The sequence below is a fragment of the Saccharomyces paradoxus genome, chromosome IV, assembly GCF_002079055.1.
Source record: "Saccharomyces paradoxus chromosome IV, complete sequence".
NCBI lineage: Eukaryota > Fungi > Ascomycota > Saccharomycetes > Saccharomycetales > Saccharomycetaceae > Saccharomyces > Saccharomyces paradoxus.
In genome coordinates, this window is record NC_047490.1 from 1,263,000 (window position 1) to 1,276,359 (window position 13,360).

A 13,360-nucleotide genomic window follows, 5' to 3' on the forward strand; every position below is an offset into this window, starting at 1 on the left:
TGCTAACATTCTAGGAGCGATAAAAATCAAAAAGAGAAAACAGAGTTCATAAGGTTCACTGTGAATTAAAGTTATGGTTGTTGCCCTGGGACTTTTGTGTTTTGTAATAACAAGGTGCATAAATTACCTGGGTGATAAATTTCCCCTCATATCTTGTGGTGCAAGCTACACTGATTATTTCATCTCTAATACTGCTTGTTAATAAATGGTTCAAGTTCACGTGAGGTATGATATGGTTTATCGCACCTTCATCCCTATCATGCGATTCCGAATTCTGATTGCTTTGATTTAGTATTCGGTTCAAATAGGATGAATTTAGGTATATTGGCAAGTCAGGAACTGGGTATCTACTCAAAAACACCGCCTCTGCTGTCTCCGCATCAATATTACCACCTTGCTGTAAAGTAGAAAATAAATCATCTTGGTTACAGTCAACCACTTTATGCGTAAAGCTGGGACGATCTTGAGGAGGTAAATCATCGAAATCTCCCTTTGCAGAAGCCGTAGGGCCGTCGCCTATATTAAATAAATTTGGTATTTCATTCGAATACTCCAACTTTTCAGGCTTGACTTCAGCCATTAAATCCAAACTACTTGCTTTCAGGCGTACAAATGAGCCGCGCATATTTATTGAATTTGACCTACTTAAGCCTCTATAATCCGAGAACGGTGTACTTGGTCTCTCAACACCCTTAGCAGAATAGTACGAAGATTTTCGAGAGGAGGAAGACAATCTTTTAAGTTCAGGCCTTTTGGGCGATTCTTCATCTGATGTCAGCTTTATTTGTGATTCCATATCTGCTTCATTTCTAAATGGCTCGATCGTATGGTAACCGGGCAATACTTCAAACCAGTTGACAAAATTGCCTTCTGAATCTGTAGCCGTAGGAAGAAAGTTTGAGTGGGTCAATAAACCATTGATGGAGAATTGTAGTCTATAAATTCCTGCAGGCAAGAAAAGATCCGGAACAAACCATTCCTTATGCACATCATCATAAACCATGCGGATCTTAGGATTTAATTGTTTTTCTGAGTCTAAACTTGCATTCTCATCCAAGCTAAGCTCTCTTTGTTCTTTGAGAGCAGAAGCAATATCATTACTTACTATAGAGACTTCCGTGGTTGCAGCCACGTTACCATCGTCCTTCCATTTTAAAACAACTAGAGTATTTTCGGTAGAGTTTGTTGATGATATTGAAGACATACTTGACATGGAATTAAAGTGATGAGATATTTCCCTATGCTGCGGTGCAGAATATTGGCTTTCATTGTCGTTAATAATTGGATGTAGTGGATGCAAAGGTTGTAAATTTAAAGCGTTTGGTAAGACACTCTTTCTTGATTGTAAAGAATGCAAAGAAGCAAATGAGGATCTTCTTGAATTTGAGGCCGACCTTAATTTTTTATTCTGTGCTTTCTTTGTCTTATTCTCGTGCTTATTCAAATCTCTTTCCATTAAGGTCTTATCACCATACAATTTCATCATCATTTTTGCGGTAGCAGATATAGGTGCGGTAAAATCGTCGTTAGAACCTCCCGAGTTCCCCTTGTTACGAATGTTATTTTCACTATCGCCATTGTTATTACTGTGGCTTAACCTTTCTGTAGCATACATTGAATTGGAGGAATTTACTCTTGAAAGACGTTGCATATCCTTTTTTAAAGCATTTTGTAAAAGCGATTGGTTCAAAACCATATCTTCACTTTGAAGTACCCCTGCTTCTGCATCTACACTATCGCTGTTTTTCTCTTTATCTATCTGTAAGCTCTCAGAAAATTTTGAGTCAGTATTTAGATATTGATATTGGTATGCATGGACAGATGGTTTCTTTGCATAGGGCTGTCTTACAGGAATATCAATGGAATCCGTCTTGATTAAGGGAGGCAGTGATGCAGAGTGCACCGATGAAGACCTTGTCGGAGAAGGGGAGGCAGTAGCTGAATTTTCTAAAAGATTTTTCTTCAATGCAATGATACTCGAGCGATGCCTTTCATGGTGTGAATTGTTGTTTCGTTCATCTTCTGTTGTTTCATCAACCATGGTGTAATTCAAAGTAGATAGATCGTCCAGATCGCTCTTAGTTTGTTTAACAGTGGCCATTGATGGACCGGGACTCAAGAGCGACGGAGATTTCACCTGCTCTTCGGGTGCACCCTCATCATGATCATCATTTAAAGATAAACTAGCCAACGTAGTGTCATTCGCATCCGCAACAGCGGACAAAGAATAATCCTTTTTAAATAAGGGAGAGGGTACGCTATCGATAGTATTATCATTGTTGATGCTTCCATCACCATTTGATGATGAATCGTGGGACGCAAGTAATTGCATTCTAGGGGGAATGGCACCATTATGGTCACTGGCATGACTGGCGTGTCTTTTATGGGTACTCTTTCTGCTGTTAAACAATTGAGAAGTTATGCTTCCCTGACGATCTTTATTAAATGCTTCATGAAGATGATATCCATGTTCCTTTTTGTTGGAATGCGATGGATCCTGAGTAGAAGGACTGTTCCCCATGATGACTGCAACAACTTATTTGATCAGACAGTTCAATTTTCCAAGATGTCAGTCCACACGCAAAAAAAGGATAGAGGGGACAGGAAATACTGGGTAAGATACCTTGTTTTACCTAGATATTCACCTGTATCCGATATACCTACCATTGTTAATTGCCAGTATTATTTCACTGAGACAATGGTAAAAAGACAAAGTAAAAGCATCTATTCAACGTAAAAAGTGATAAATATACAGTTCCGTCACGCATCACTAAGTATATTGAGAATATACGTAGTGTATGCTACAAGAGTTGTCTAGCAAGAGCACTTTGTAAGTCACGAGCCCGCACTGCGATTTTGCAGTCATCTGTACATTTTGCCTTGATCATTAATTCGTTGCATAAATTATCAATGTCCAAAGAAGAATACTTTGGTAGGGAAGAGATCTCTTCGAGAATGCGACAGCAAGACGCTTTTTCATTCGATAAGGCGCTGGTAATGTGTTCGATTGCTTCAGATTGAGTTCCAAATATTCTCGCACGAGGAGAAGGCATTGGAAGTACCGAAACTAGAGATTCCTGATTCAACAGATACCTTGTTATCAGTTCACATTTGATCTCCTTATTTAACGATGATTTGATCCCCGTACACTTGCCCCTGCATATATTATCGCACTTGCTCTCTATAGCAAGGGGGAGCACGCTAGAAAGTAAGATATCATCTTCAATCTCGTGAGAAAAATACTTTTGGTCAATTTCATTAAGACATGGTAGTGAGTCTATTTTTTCAGCGGTCAAACCCTCAGAATGCCCAGAGAGGTGGTTATGAATCTCGTAGTCTAAGCCTTCTGTACCGGTCTGTCCGCCACTGAATACAAGATCGAGACTACAGTCTCGATTTTCACTATTATTAGCACTTTTGTCGCCGATAATAATGGCGCCTGTTCGATTATGAGGGGGAGAATCCCACATATTGGTTAGCTTAGGAGTGTTGCATAAGCCCATGGTCCAGATATATTTCCCGCTTTCTTGTGTGTGCGGGTGTACTTCCGTATCTGTGTTGACAATCATGTTTCCACTTAAACTGGGAGATGGCAGTCCCTCTGTACTTTTACTAATCACTGTAATTGTTTCTTTTTCTTCATATTTCCTTTTCTGTTGTTCCTCATCCCTTTGTTCTTTTTGCAGGTTATCGAGAAATGCCAGTATTCTTTCGTCATCTGAATTCTTAGCTCTATATCTTGAAATTTCAGACAATAAACTCCTTAAAGAGCCCTGCAGAAAATCCGTGGTGATCTTGTTTTGCGCATCTCTCTGCTCAAGTAACTCTGTCCTCTCCTGCAAACTTTTCAATTTGGCTTCCTTCCTATCTCGGAACGCTCGTTGAGCTGCCCTGTTCTGGGCAGTCCTCCTACTCTTAGCCTCTGTGTCGATCCTTTTTCTTGGTCTGCCCACCTTCCTCTTAGGTGTTCCACCTTTGTTTACCGAAACCTTCCCCTTCATTCCACTTGTTAAATATACTGATTCGCCTTGGGAGGAATATAACCCATTTATCCTAACTGGATGTCCCATTGCTTATATGTCGTCCTTAAAAGTAAACACCCCATTCGTATAAAAGTATAGTAGTAATACGTTATTAATTAACTATGGAAGAAACACTATTTATGCTGTTTTGAAAACTAAAAACGCCAGTGGACCGATATAGAAGTAAACAAAATGGCCCTTTTCGTGCGTCACATAGCTCCCGAAGTTCTTTCCGACAATAACATGCCAGGTGTTGCCGTATTTGACATCCAATTGCTTCTTCACCGTCCCAGCAATGTCTCTTTCCAACTGGTACTTGTCCAGGGCATCTTTACTGATGTTTAAAATATCCTCTTTTAGTTCGTCAGTCTAAATATCCTCTTTGTTAGTAAATGTATATTCAAACACACACACACACACACACACACACACACACACACACACACACACACACATATGTATCTGGTGGTACACTTACATACTATGTCAGACGCCTTAACGATAGCTGCGATTCATGGAAGGAAATATCTCCTTCTTCCTCGAGTTAGTAAAGAAAAATTATATAAAAAGCCACAAACATAACCGAGATATTACTGACATACGCGTAGCCTTATTTTCATCATTCATTTTGGCCTATATTTATTCTTTCTTTATATCGTTTCTAGTGTCTCTTTTTACCCTGGCAGTAGTTTTGGAGGTTTTCCTTTTCTGCAGTTCCGCTAGTTTGTAAACTCCATTTAAAGGGAAAAGAGAACCAGGCTATAAGATAACGAGGCAAGGGATAGACACATAAGCACACACCTATACACGTATCGAATAATAACAAAGACTACTACGCATCCAGAAAAATGGACTACAACGTATTTGAGGCGATACACGAGCAACAAAGCAACACATCTGACATGGATCTCTCCGAAGAAGATAACAACCCATTCGTCGGAACTCATCACCTATATGCTTCTGGCATTGGGACTACTATCGGCGAAGCTCATCCGGCGAACGTGAATTCTCCACCTTCTTCGTCGTCTTTGCCATCTAGCCCAGCACATTCCTCTTCTTCTGGCTCTTCTAGAGCATCCACGTCATCTTCAACCTCCTCCCATGCCGTTGTGGAAGCTGATGCGGAGACTGAGCCATTTGTTTCCTTGTCGATGTCTACTACTGCGACCATCAGCAAAGTTGCTCCCCATGATGCGAATGGGACCGAACAGATCCAAATCATTGATGCTGGTGATTTTAAAGATCCCTGGGGAAAACACGCTATCGGCTATGTAATCGTGTATGAAAATAACAAGATTATCAGGAGGTACTCAGAATTTCATTCTTTAAGGCAATCTTTGACTAGACTCCTCCCCACTATAATTATTCCACCCATTCCATCCAAACATTCTCTCCTCAAATACATATGGAGCCCCATAAACGCCACAAATGATTCCAAAATCATCTCTACTAGAAAGAAAATGCTCAATTCATTCTTGTGCAACTGTTTAGACATCCAAGAAATAAACAATGATATTGTTTTCCGAAAATTTTTAAACCCTGAATTTAACTGGAAAGATGTTTTAAGCTCTTCGCCGATAATCATACTCCCCTTGAACAACCTTTTAGCTCCACCTTTAAATCCAACAAAGCCAAGCCCCTTTCATTCTATTTTACCAATTCCATCCAACTCATCTCTGAAAAACTATAATTCGATTTGGCAACAACACATCACAATAAAAAGTCACAATGAAGTTTCTAACCTGCCAACAGAAATTTTACAAAACGAACCTCAATTTACACATATTGAGAATTTATTTCAAAATTATAAACGAATAATCACGCACCTATTAAAAAACATAAGATCAAACAAATCTCATTTCCACTCTTTATCCACATATTTTGCTGAATTGGGCGCATATTATAACGCCTTTAGTTTGGAAAACGACATAACCATGCCTAACAGCCACCGTGAACCTAAAAGCATCTCAAAAAACCCAATGATGGAAATTATCAGTCATATCGAAAAGACAGGCCACTCATTCGATATTATATACATATCTTCCGAGATCTTAATTGAGAAATACAACTCTATTCTCGAGGACCCTATTAACGAATTATTGCAATTCCTAAATGAGTCATTCAGGGTTCTAAATTTCAAGAAATTGAAGTTTCTGCAATTTAAAATCTTAGAGAGGCTAATTATCGAAAAAGAGACCAAACTTTCGAGTCTTACTGAGATCGAAAACCAACTACAAAAGATCAACGAGAGCCTAATGCAGTCCACTGCATTGACAGATGACAATTACAAAGATACAAAGGCTGTTGACCTAACATTTGCTAAAAAGGACATAAGATCGCTATCAAAGTCAAGTTCAAATTCAAGCTCAAGTGGACATCAAAACGAAATTCATATAGGCACAAGTAAACTAAACTATAAAACGTCTACACCAACAATGAATCTCAATAAATTAGAAATCAAACAATTAACAGAACAAGAAAGATCTAAACAGATAAAACAGTTAAACCAAGATTTATCCAAACTGAAAGATTGTTTATCAATTTCTATATCAGACATGCTACAAATTAACAGTTCGTCATACAATAGCTTAATGCATACATACAATCATATTCATTTGTCCATTGGCAAAATCTTGAAGCTTTTCACAACTAGCTTCAAAGCATGGATCAAAGAGTGTCTGAAGAACTGGAAACTGGCGAAGTTACAAATCGATCAGGCCCTATAACAAGCATAACTGTCACACATCATGTTGCAAATAGCATATACCTATATATGTATATACAATGTGTATGTTTAAAAAATATCGAATACGCATTCATCCTATTATATTCATTTCATTCTTACCCGCTTCCCACTTTCATCCGGTGGCAAAAATAAGAACAAATAAAACTTAGACTTGGATTAGAGAAAGAATCAAATACTATAGGAGCAAAACAACTGGCACACGCAAGCGAAACCGTATTATTGTCAGTAAGATGGTTAACAATCATGAAATTGACACCATATTAAGCACTCTCCGCATGGAGGCAGATCCCTCTTTGCACCCCTTATTCGAAGAGTTTGAGAAATTTTATGAGGAAAGATTATGGTTCCAATTGTCCGAATCCCTGACTAAATTCTTTGATGATGCTAAATCTACACCATTGAGACTCAGATTGTATGATAACTTTGTTTCCAAATTCTATGATAAAATCAATCAATTGTCTGTAGTAAAGTTTCTGCTTGCCTCTTTGAAGGATTCTAAAGACTTCGATGAGTCTTTAAAATATTTGGATGATTTGAAGGCTCAATTTCAAGAACTGGACGCTAAAAAGCAGAGAAATGATGGATCAAAAGATCATAATGACGGTATTTTGTTGATAGATAGCGAAATTGCCAGAACATACCTGTTAAAGAACGATCTAGTCAAAGCAAGAGATTTGCTAGATGATTTGGAAAAGACATTGGATAAAAAGGATTCTATACCATTAAGAATAACAAACAGCTTCTATTCTACGAATTCCCAGTATTTTAAATTCAAAAATGATTTCAATTCTTTCTATTACACAAGTCTATTATATCTTTCCACATTAGAACTATCCACAAGCATTACTTTAGCCGAACGTCAACAATTAGCCTATGATTTGAGCATTTCTGCATTATTAGGCGACAAAATCTATAACTTTGGCGAACTATTACATCATCCAATAATGGACACTATAGTCAATGATTCCAATTACGATTGGCTTTTCCAATTATTAAATGCCCTAACCATTGGTGATTTTGATAAATTTGATTCATTGATAAAAGTTCAAATATCCAAGATCCCTATATTGGCACAACACGAATCATTTTTACGACAAAAAATTTGCTTAATGACATTAATTGAAACAGTTTTTGTCAAAAATATTAGGATGCTTTCATTTGAAGATATCTCAAAGGCAACGCACCTACCAAAGGATAACGTCGAACACTTAGTTATGAGAGCGATAAGTTTGGGTCTATTAAAGGGCTCTATTGACCAAGTAAATGAGCTGGTTACTATCTCCTGGGTCCAACCAAGAATCATAAGCGGTGACCAAATCACAAAGATGAAAGATAGGCTGGTTGAATGGAATGATCAAGTAGAAAAACTTGGTAAGAAAATGGAAGCTCGCGGCCAATCCATATGGGTTTGAGCCACTGGCAAATTATATATGAAAACACACAGATATATATATATATATATACGCATGTATATGCTGAAATAATATCAAATATCAACGAATATTGTCAAAGATATATTTCGCAACATTACCATTTTTATAAACATCATTATGCAGACCTAAATCGTCCAAATACAACTTAAAATTTAACTGATAATCCTGAAGACAAGCAATAAAAAAGTTAGTTTGCTTTAACGTTAATAATTCATCGCGGTAAGAATGAACAACGTGCATATCAATATGGAAGCGAGAAAGTGCTTTCTTCACATACGGCATTACTATCGGGGGCTCTTCCTCATACGTTTGAATGCCGTCAGGAAAGGCAAGTCTTGTAAAACAATCATACTCTGGGTACTCTTCCAATAGCTCCTTTAATGAGTATATGCCATCCAATAAAAATATTCTCTTAACGGTCTGCAAAAGTTTCAACATTTGCAATTGCGCTTCATTCATTCTTTCTTGAGGATCCTTGAGTGCACATAATATCTGCCAAATAAAGGTAGCTCCAACGGAATGTCCCACCATATTAATGTTTGTCAATCCCTTTTCTCTGACAAGCCTTGTTATATTTGACACAGCGTCATATAAGTTTCTTGGATTTTTAATCTCCGGCGATAACCTATATTCTATGGAGTATTGACAAACCGTTGACTCAATATCCATTGACTTGATGATACTGGCTAATTGATGGAAATCATTGGGCGTATTCTCCGGATCGTTCCATGCACCTCCATGAATGTATATGACGGCCTCTCTAGTATTTTGTGAGATTTCTTGAAATGTCAATGTCTTGTTGAATAGTGTTATATCTTGTGAGATTGTCCTTATAGTACTTGACATACCCACAACTGCCTATGAGCTTTTGCTTGCTTTGATTTCCCCAAATTGTAATAAAGTACAACCTGTTGCAACCTTACAATTGTTAAAAATTTACGATGCCGTGCGTGCTATATAGAATATTGAACAACATTCTTTAAGGTATAGATTGATTAGTTTACATACTTTCTTTCTTAATATCTACAATTTTTATATGAGAAGAGTAACATTAGAAAATAAGCGCAGAGCATCTTCTGTACATCTATTCCTTAACCTTAGGTTTGGACCATTCAACACGTAAAATTAAATTCATGTAACCTCTACCATCCAAGAAACGTAAAGCTTGTTCGGCAACTTCTTCACTCGAAAAGGTAACAAAGGCAAGACCTCTCGATTTACCTGTTTCCTTGTTTCTAACAACAGAAACTCTTGGAATAGGAGCGAATGGAAACAATAACTCTTCTCTCAAACTATTCTCATCGGCATTTTCATTAACTTGCATAATCTTCAAAGTACACATATCATCACGTTCCCTAGAATCTCTGTAAGCATCGGATGAAGGATCTCTTGCACCGGCACGACGAGAAGGTGGAACATACTGCCCTGGGATGGCACCAGCTCCGCCTGCCTGGCCGCCCTTCTCTTCACTAATAGCCTCGGCTCCGCCTTCACTTGTGGCTGGGTCTTCTAATGCTGAAAGTTCACTTAAAATTGTTTTGAATGGACAGTTCATAGTCATATGGTCATTACCACATAATCTACATTGTAGACCGGTCTTTGTGAGACTTGCCTTTTCTTTTTGTATTCTCTCTTCTTCAGCTTGTTTCCAGTTCCTACTCAATCTTAATTCTACTTCTTCACCCAATCTTGCAGTAACAGCACTTGGACCTGCTGGCGACCCTTTTTCAGAGCCATATTTATGCCAGTTTTTTCTTTCTGCAACAGATTTATGAACTTTTTCCAATACTTTGACTTCTTTTACTTTCTGAGTGATCTTATATTTGATACCGTCTTCAATCTTATATGAAATGATAGATCTAGATCCATCTGGATTCTCTATGATCTCCTCTGGTGCAACTTCGCTCATTATTCCTGGTAGTCTCTGTTCTTTTGTACTTCTAATATAACAAATAACTAGGGCTTCTCTTCCCTCTCTTTTGCCATCGTGATAATTTTTCACTTTTCGCACTCAAGTGAAAGAAAAAAATTTTAACTTCGTTGTAAGCGATGAGTATAGATCAGTAAGAAACTTTGAAAGTAATTTATTTACAGGATCATACTATATATCTACAGTTCCTTGACCTCCCAATTTGGTGAGACAGTCTTACCGTCAATTCCAGGTCCAATCACTGTACTCACCCCTTCTTTGTTTAATAGATACTTTTCGGCGACTCTATGAACGTCCAAAAGGGATACGTCTAAAAGTTGCTCCCTTCTTACTTGCTTCATATCGTCTGTAACATCGGACATAAAGTACGTCACACCCTCTCCTTTAGGACTTGTAGGTGCATCTACTTGCTGAAATATTGTCAGTTTAGCTTCATCAAGGTCAGTGACACCCCACTTGGCATCGTTCAGTACATACTGTCCGCTATTCTTGAAAGTTTCTAAGCTGTTCAATGGCTGAGGATCTCTGTAGGAATAAAAACTAAAGACACCCGCTAAGGCGCTATAGGAAGCACCGCCACCATAAGCACCACCCTTTTCTCTGACTTCTCTGTGTAAGTGTTTGAAAGTCAGAAGGTTTGACATAACTTGCAATGCAGCGCCATCTTTATGTGTGTACGGCACACCCAATAAAGCTTGGGATGTGTAATGAACCTGAAAAGGGAATTTGATCAAAGTAGGTTTATGTTTGGATTCAATAAGAGGATAATCAGACGTCTTTGGTCCATTAAGCGAGCTGCTCCCATGAGGTAGTCTTTCCATGAATTTTGAAATCTGACTTTCTACTGTTTTCGCTTGAACATCAGAGTCGGAAGTTATAAAAAACTTCATGTTATTGGCATCAACAATGTACTTTTGCAATTCAGTCAGCTTGTCAACAACTTCTCTTTGGAAAGTTTCTTCATTATCTAGTAAGTTGTGCAATTTATTTATAAAGTTTAGTTGTTCAATACCATTCAGAGTTTCATTTATAGCTCTACTTGATCTATAATGAGCGGCAGAATAACCTCTTGCAAATGCATGACCGGAATCTGCCACAGAAGATGTGTTAGAAGATGCTAACAGGCGAATGAGAACTTTTAATTTATCACTGTTTTTATGGAAATCAGTTTCTAGCAAGATTTTAGACCAGAACTCAAAAATGTGATTGCTCTTCGAATTTAAAGACCACCCGTCAAACGCAAAAATCAGATGAGGTTCAGTGGTGTTAGGATCGGATGTAACCTCCACATGTGTCGATATGCCGCCCGTATATAGTTTTATCTGATTCTCTATTTCACTGAAAGGTTCTGTTGTCGTCCCTAGGTTAGTTAACGATTCAGCAAACAGAGGTAAGTACGGGAAGAGCTCATACGGAATTATGTCATTTAGTAGACGTTTACCTCTGATATATGTGATACCATTGGTGTCAGTAATCCTGGACATTGTAATATTCTTCTTTTCAATTGAATATCTATCGCCGGCCCTTGGGATATCTTTTATTTGTAAGGTGGGCAGACACGATAGATCTTCTTTTTCGTTTTGTTTCTCTTGTAATAGTATACCACGTTTAAAGATGTTTTTCTTATCTTGTTCATCTAGGGAAGTAATTTTTTTCCTCAATCTCACTTGTTCTTCATCTTCCAAAGACTTAGAAAAATCTTCAGATCCTTGAACGGAAAATGTGAAGCACGGCTTATCAATAATATATTTGCGGATTAAATCTTGAAATAAAGTATCGCCTTTCGTTTCTAAGTCATCTCTGAATCTTTGCAAAACCTCCTCAAACAGTAAGCTCTCAAAGGGATCGATTTTGTTTGTCCAACCAGGTAGTATGGAATAGAGTAATTGAAGTCCAAAATCTGCCTTTTGATCTTTCTTGGATAATTCCAATTGTTCAATTATGGCATCGATACGTTTACGGTCAAACGGATGTTTTGTTTTTAACAACTCTTCGAAAATATTGTTTACAGTGTCTTTAAATATTTGAATATCATTCACTCCCTGGGTACCCACGGTTAGCAAATTTACTGCTGTAGTTGGTTCAACGCCTGAATTTACGGAGAATTCCAAACCAATTCCTGATTCTATTATTTTTTGGTACATTACAGAAGAATGGCCATCCATTAATAAATTCCCCAGCACTTTTAGCAAGAAAGTATTATATGCGTCCTGTGGTACTCCACATATCCACGTCATCGAGGCTTTTGTCTGCTTTTCTGGTGGAAGCATTGTATCTATTTGACCCGGTAACTTGACATCTATGTCTTTGTTTAAATCAATAGGCAGTAATAACTTATCCTTACGTGCTCTCTTTCCGTAACCAGCGAACTGCTCATTTAAGTATTTCAGGGTATCTACCAATGGTAAATTACCATATGTGAAAGTTTTTGCGTTAGAGGGATGATAATTTCTGTGGTGAAAATCCAAGAGATCGCTGTATTTCAGGTCTGTAATTTTCATAGGATCTCCGCCAGAGTTATTCAGGGAAGGATAAATGGACTGTTGAAATTTGCTCCAGAAATAATAATTGGCATTAGATATTTGTCCTTTCATTTCATTATAAACCACACCTTTGAAAACAATGTTGCTTTCTGGGTCTGTAATGTTTTTATGCTCCAATCTCCAACCCTCTTGATCAAAATCTTCTTGTTTGAGTAACGGATTCAAAGTGGAATCTAGATAAACACCTCTTAAATTAGCGAAATCTTGAGGGTTGGTAGTAGAAAAGGGAAAAAATGTATAATCAGGACCTGTCATAGCGTTCATGAAATTAGCTAAAGATTTATTCAGCATTTTAAAAAAAGGATCCCTAACTGGATATTTAACAGACCCACACAACGTCGTATGCTCTAGGATATGAGGAACACCAGTAGCATCGGGAGGGTTGGTTTTAAACGCGATGCTGAATACATTATTCTTATCATCTCTATCAATATGCAAATGTTCAGCCCCTGTTTGGGAGTGTACTAGATCTACCGCGGTGAGTCTCAGCTCCGGAACCGGTAGTATTCTTCTTACTTCATAACCATGGAATACACCACCAACTGGATATTTTCTAACTGCCTGTACTTGTGCATACGAAGATGCAAATCGCTGGAAACGCAACATATATGACGCGTTATACTTATCAATAACCTTCTTCTTTCAAAAAGTTTCTAAGTGGCGACCTACAGATTACAATTGCTCGT

The 13,360-nt window shown here is 37.8% G+C and overlaps 7 protein-coding genes across 7 annotated transcripts; 2 read left to right on the forward strand and 5 right to left on the reverse strand.

Annotated features, from left to right (window-relative positions):
• Positions 1–55: 55 nt before the first annotated feature.
• SIP1 (Sip1p) lies at positions 56–2,521 on the reverse strand (the record flags this gene model as incomplete). Its single annotated transcript, XM_033909750.1, has 1 exon — positions 56–2,521. One exon carries the CDS (start codon positions 2,519–2,521, stop codon positions 56–58), a length of 2,466 nt encoding a protein of 821 aa, XP_033765641.1.
• A 280-nt stretch (positions 2,522–2,801) lies between these two features.
• Positions 2,802–4,070, reverse strand: CAD1 (Cad1p; the record flags this gene model as incomplete). The annotated part of the gene is made up of 1 exon (XM_033909751.1): positions 2,802–4,070. The coding sequence occupies one exon, from the start codon at positions 4,068–4,070 to the stop codon at positions 2,802–2,804; it is 1,269 nt and encodes a 422-aa protein (XP_033765642.1).
• Positions 4,071–4,870: 800 nt separating this feature from the next.
• On the forward strand, positions 4,871–6,748 carry SNX41 (Snx41p; the record flags this gene model as incomplete). Its single annotated transcript, XM_033909752.1, has 1 exon — positions 4,871–6,748. The coding sequence occupies one exon, from the start codon at positions 4,871–4,873 to the stop codon at positions 6,746–6,748; it is 1,878 nt and encodes a 625-aa protein (XP_033765643.1).
• A 250-nt stretch (positions 6,749–6,998) lies between these two features.
• On the forward strand, positions 6,999–8,180 carry RPN9 (proteasome regulatory particle lid subunit RPN9; the record flags this gene model as incomplete). Its single annotated transcript, XM_033909753.1, has 1 exon — positions 6,999–8,180. The coding sequence occupies one exon, from the start codon at positions 6,999–7,001 to the stop codon at positions 8,178–8,180; it is 1,182 nt and encodes a 393-aa protein (XP_033765644.1).
• Positions 8,181–8,261: 81 nt separating this feature from the next.
• BNA7 (arylformamidase) lies at positions 8,262–9,047 on the reverse strand (the record flags this gene model as incomplete). Its single annotated transcript, XM_033909754.1, has 1 exon — positions 8,262–9,047. The coding sequence occupies one exon, from the start codon at positions 9,045–9,047 to the stop codon at positions 8,262–8,264; it is 786 nt and encodes a 261-aa protein (XP_033765645.1).
• A 238-nt stretch (positions 9,048–9,285) lies between these two features.
• On the reverse strand, positions 9,286–10,110 carry TIF35 (translation initiation factor eIF3 core subunit g; the record flags this gene model as incomplete). The annotated part of the gene is made up of 1 exon (XM_033909755.1): positions 9,286–10,110. The coding sequence occupies one exon, from the start codon at positions 10,108–10,110 to the stop codon at positions 9,286–9,288; it is 825 nt and encodes a 274-aa protein (XP_033765646.1).
• A 200-nt stretch (positions 10,111–10,310) lies between these two features.
• CYM1 (pitrilysin family metalloprotease) lies at positions 10,311–13,280 on the reverse strand (the record flags this gene model as incomplete). The annotated part of the gene is made up of 1 exon (XM_033909756.1): positions 10,311–13,280. The coding sequence occupies one exon, from the start codon at positions 13,278–13,280 to the stop codon at positions 10,311–10,313; it is 2,970 nt and encodes a 989-aa protein (XP_033765647.1).
• Positions 13,281–13,360: the final 80 nt, after the last annotated feature.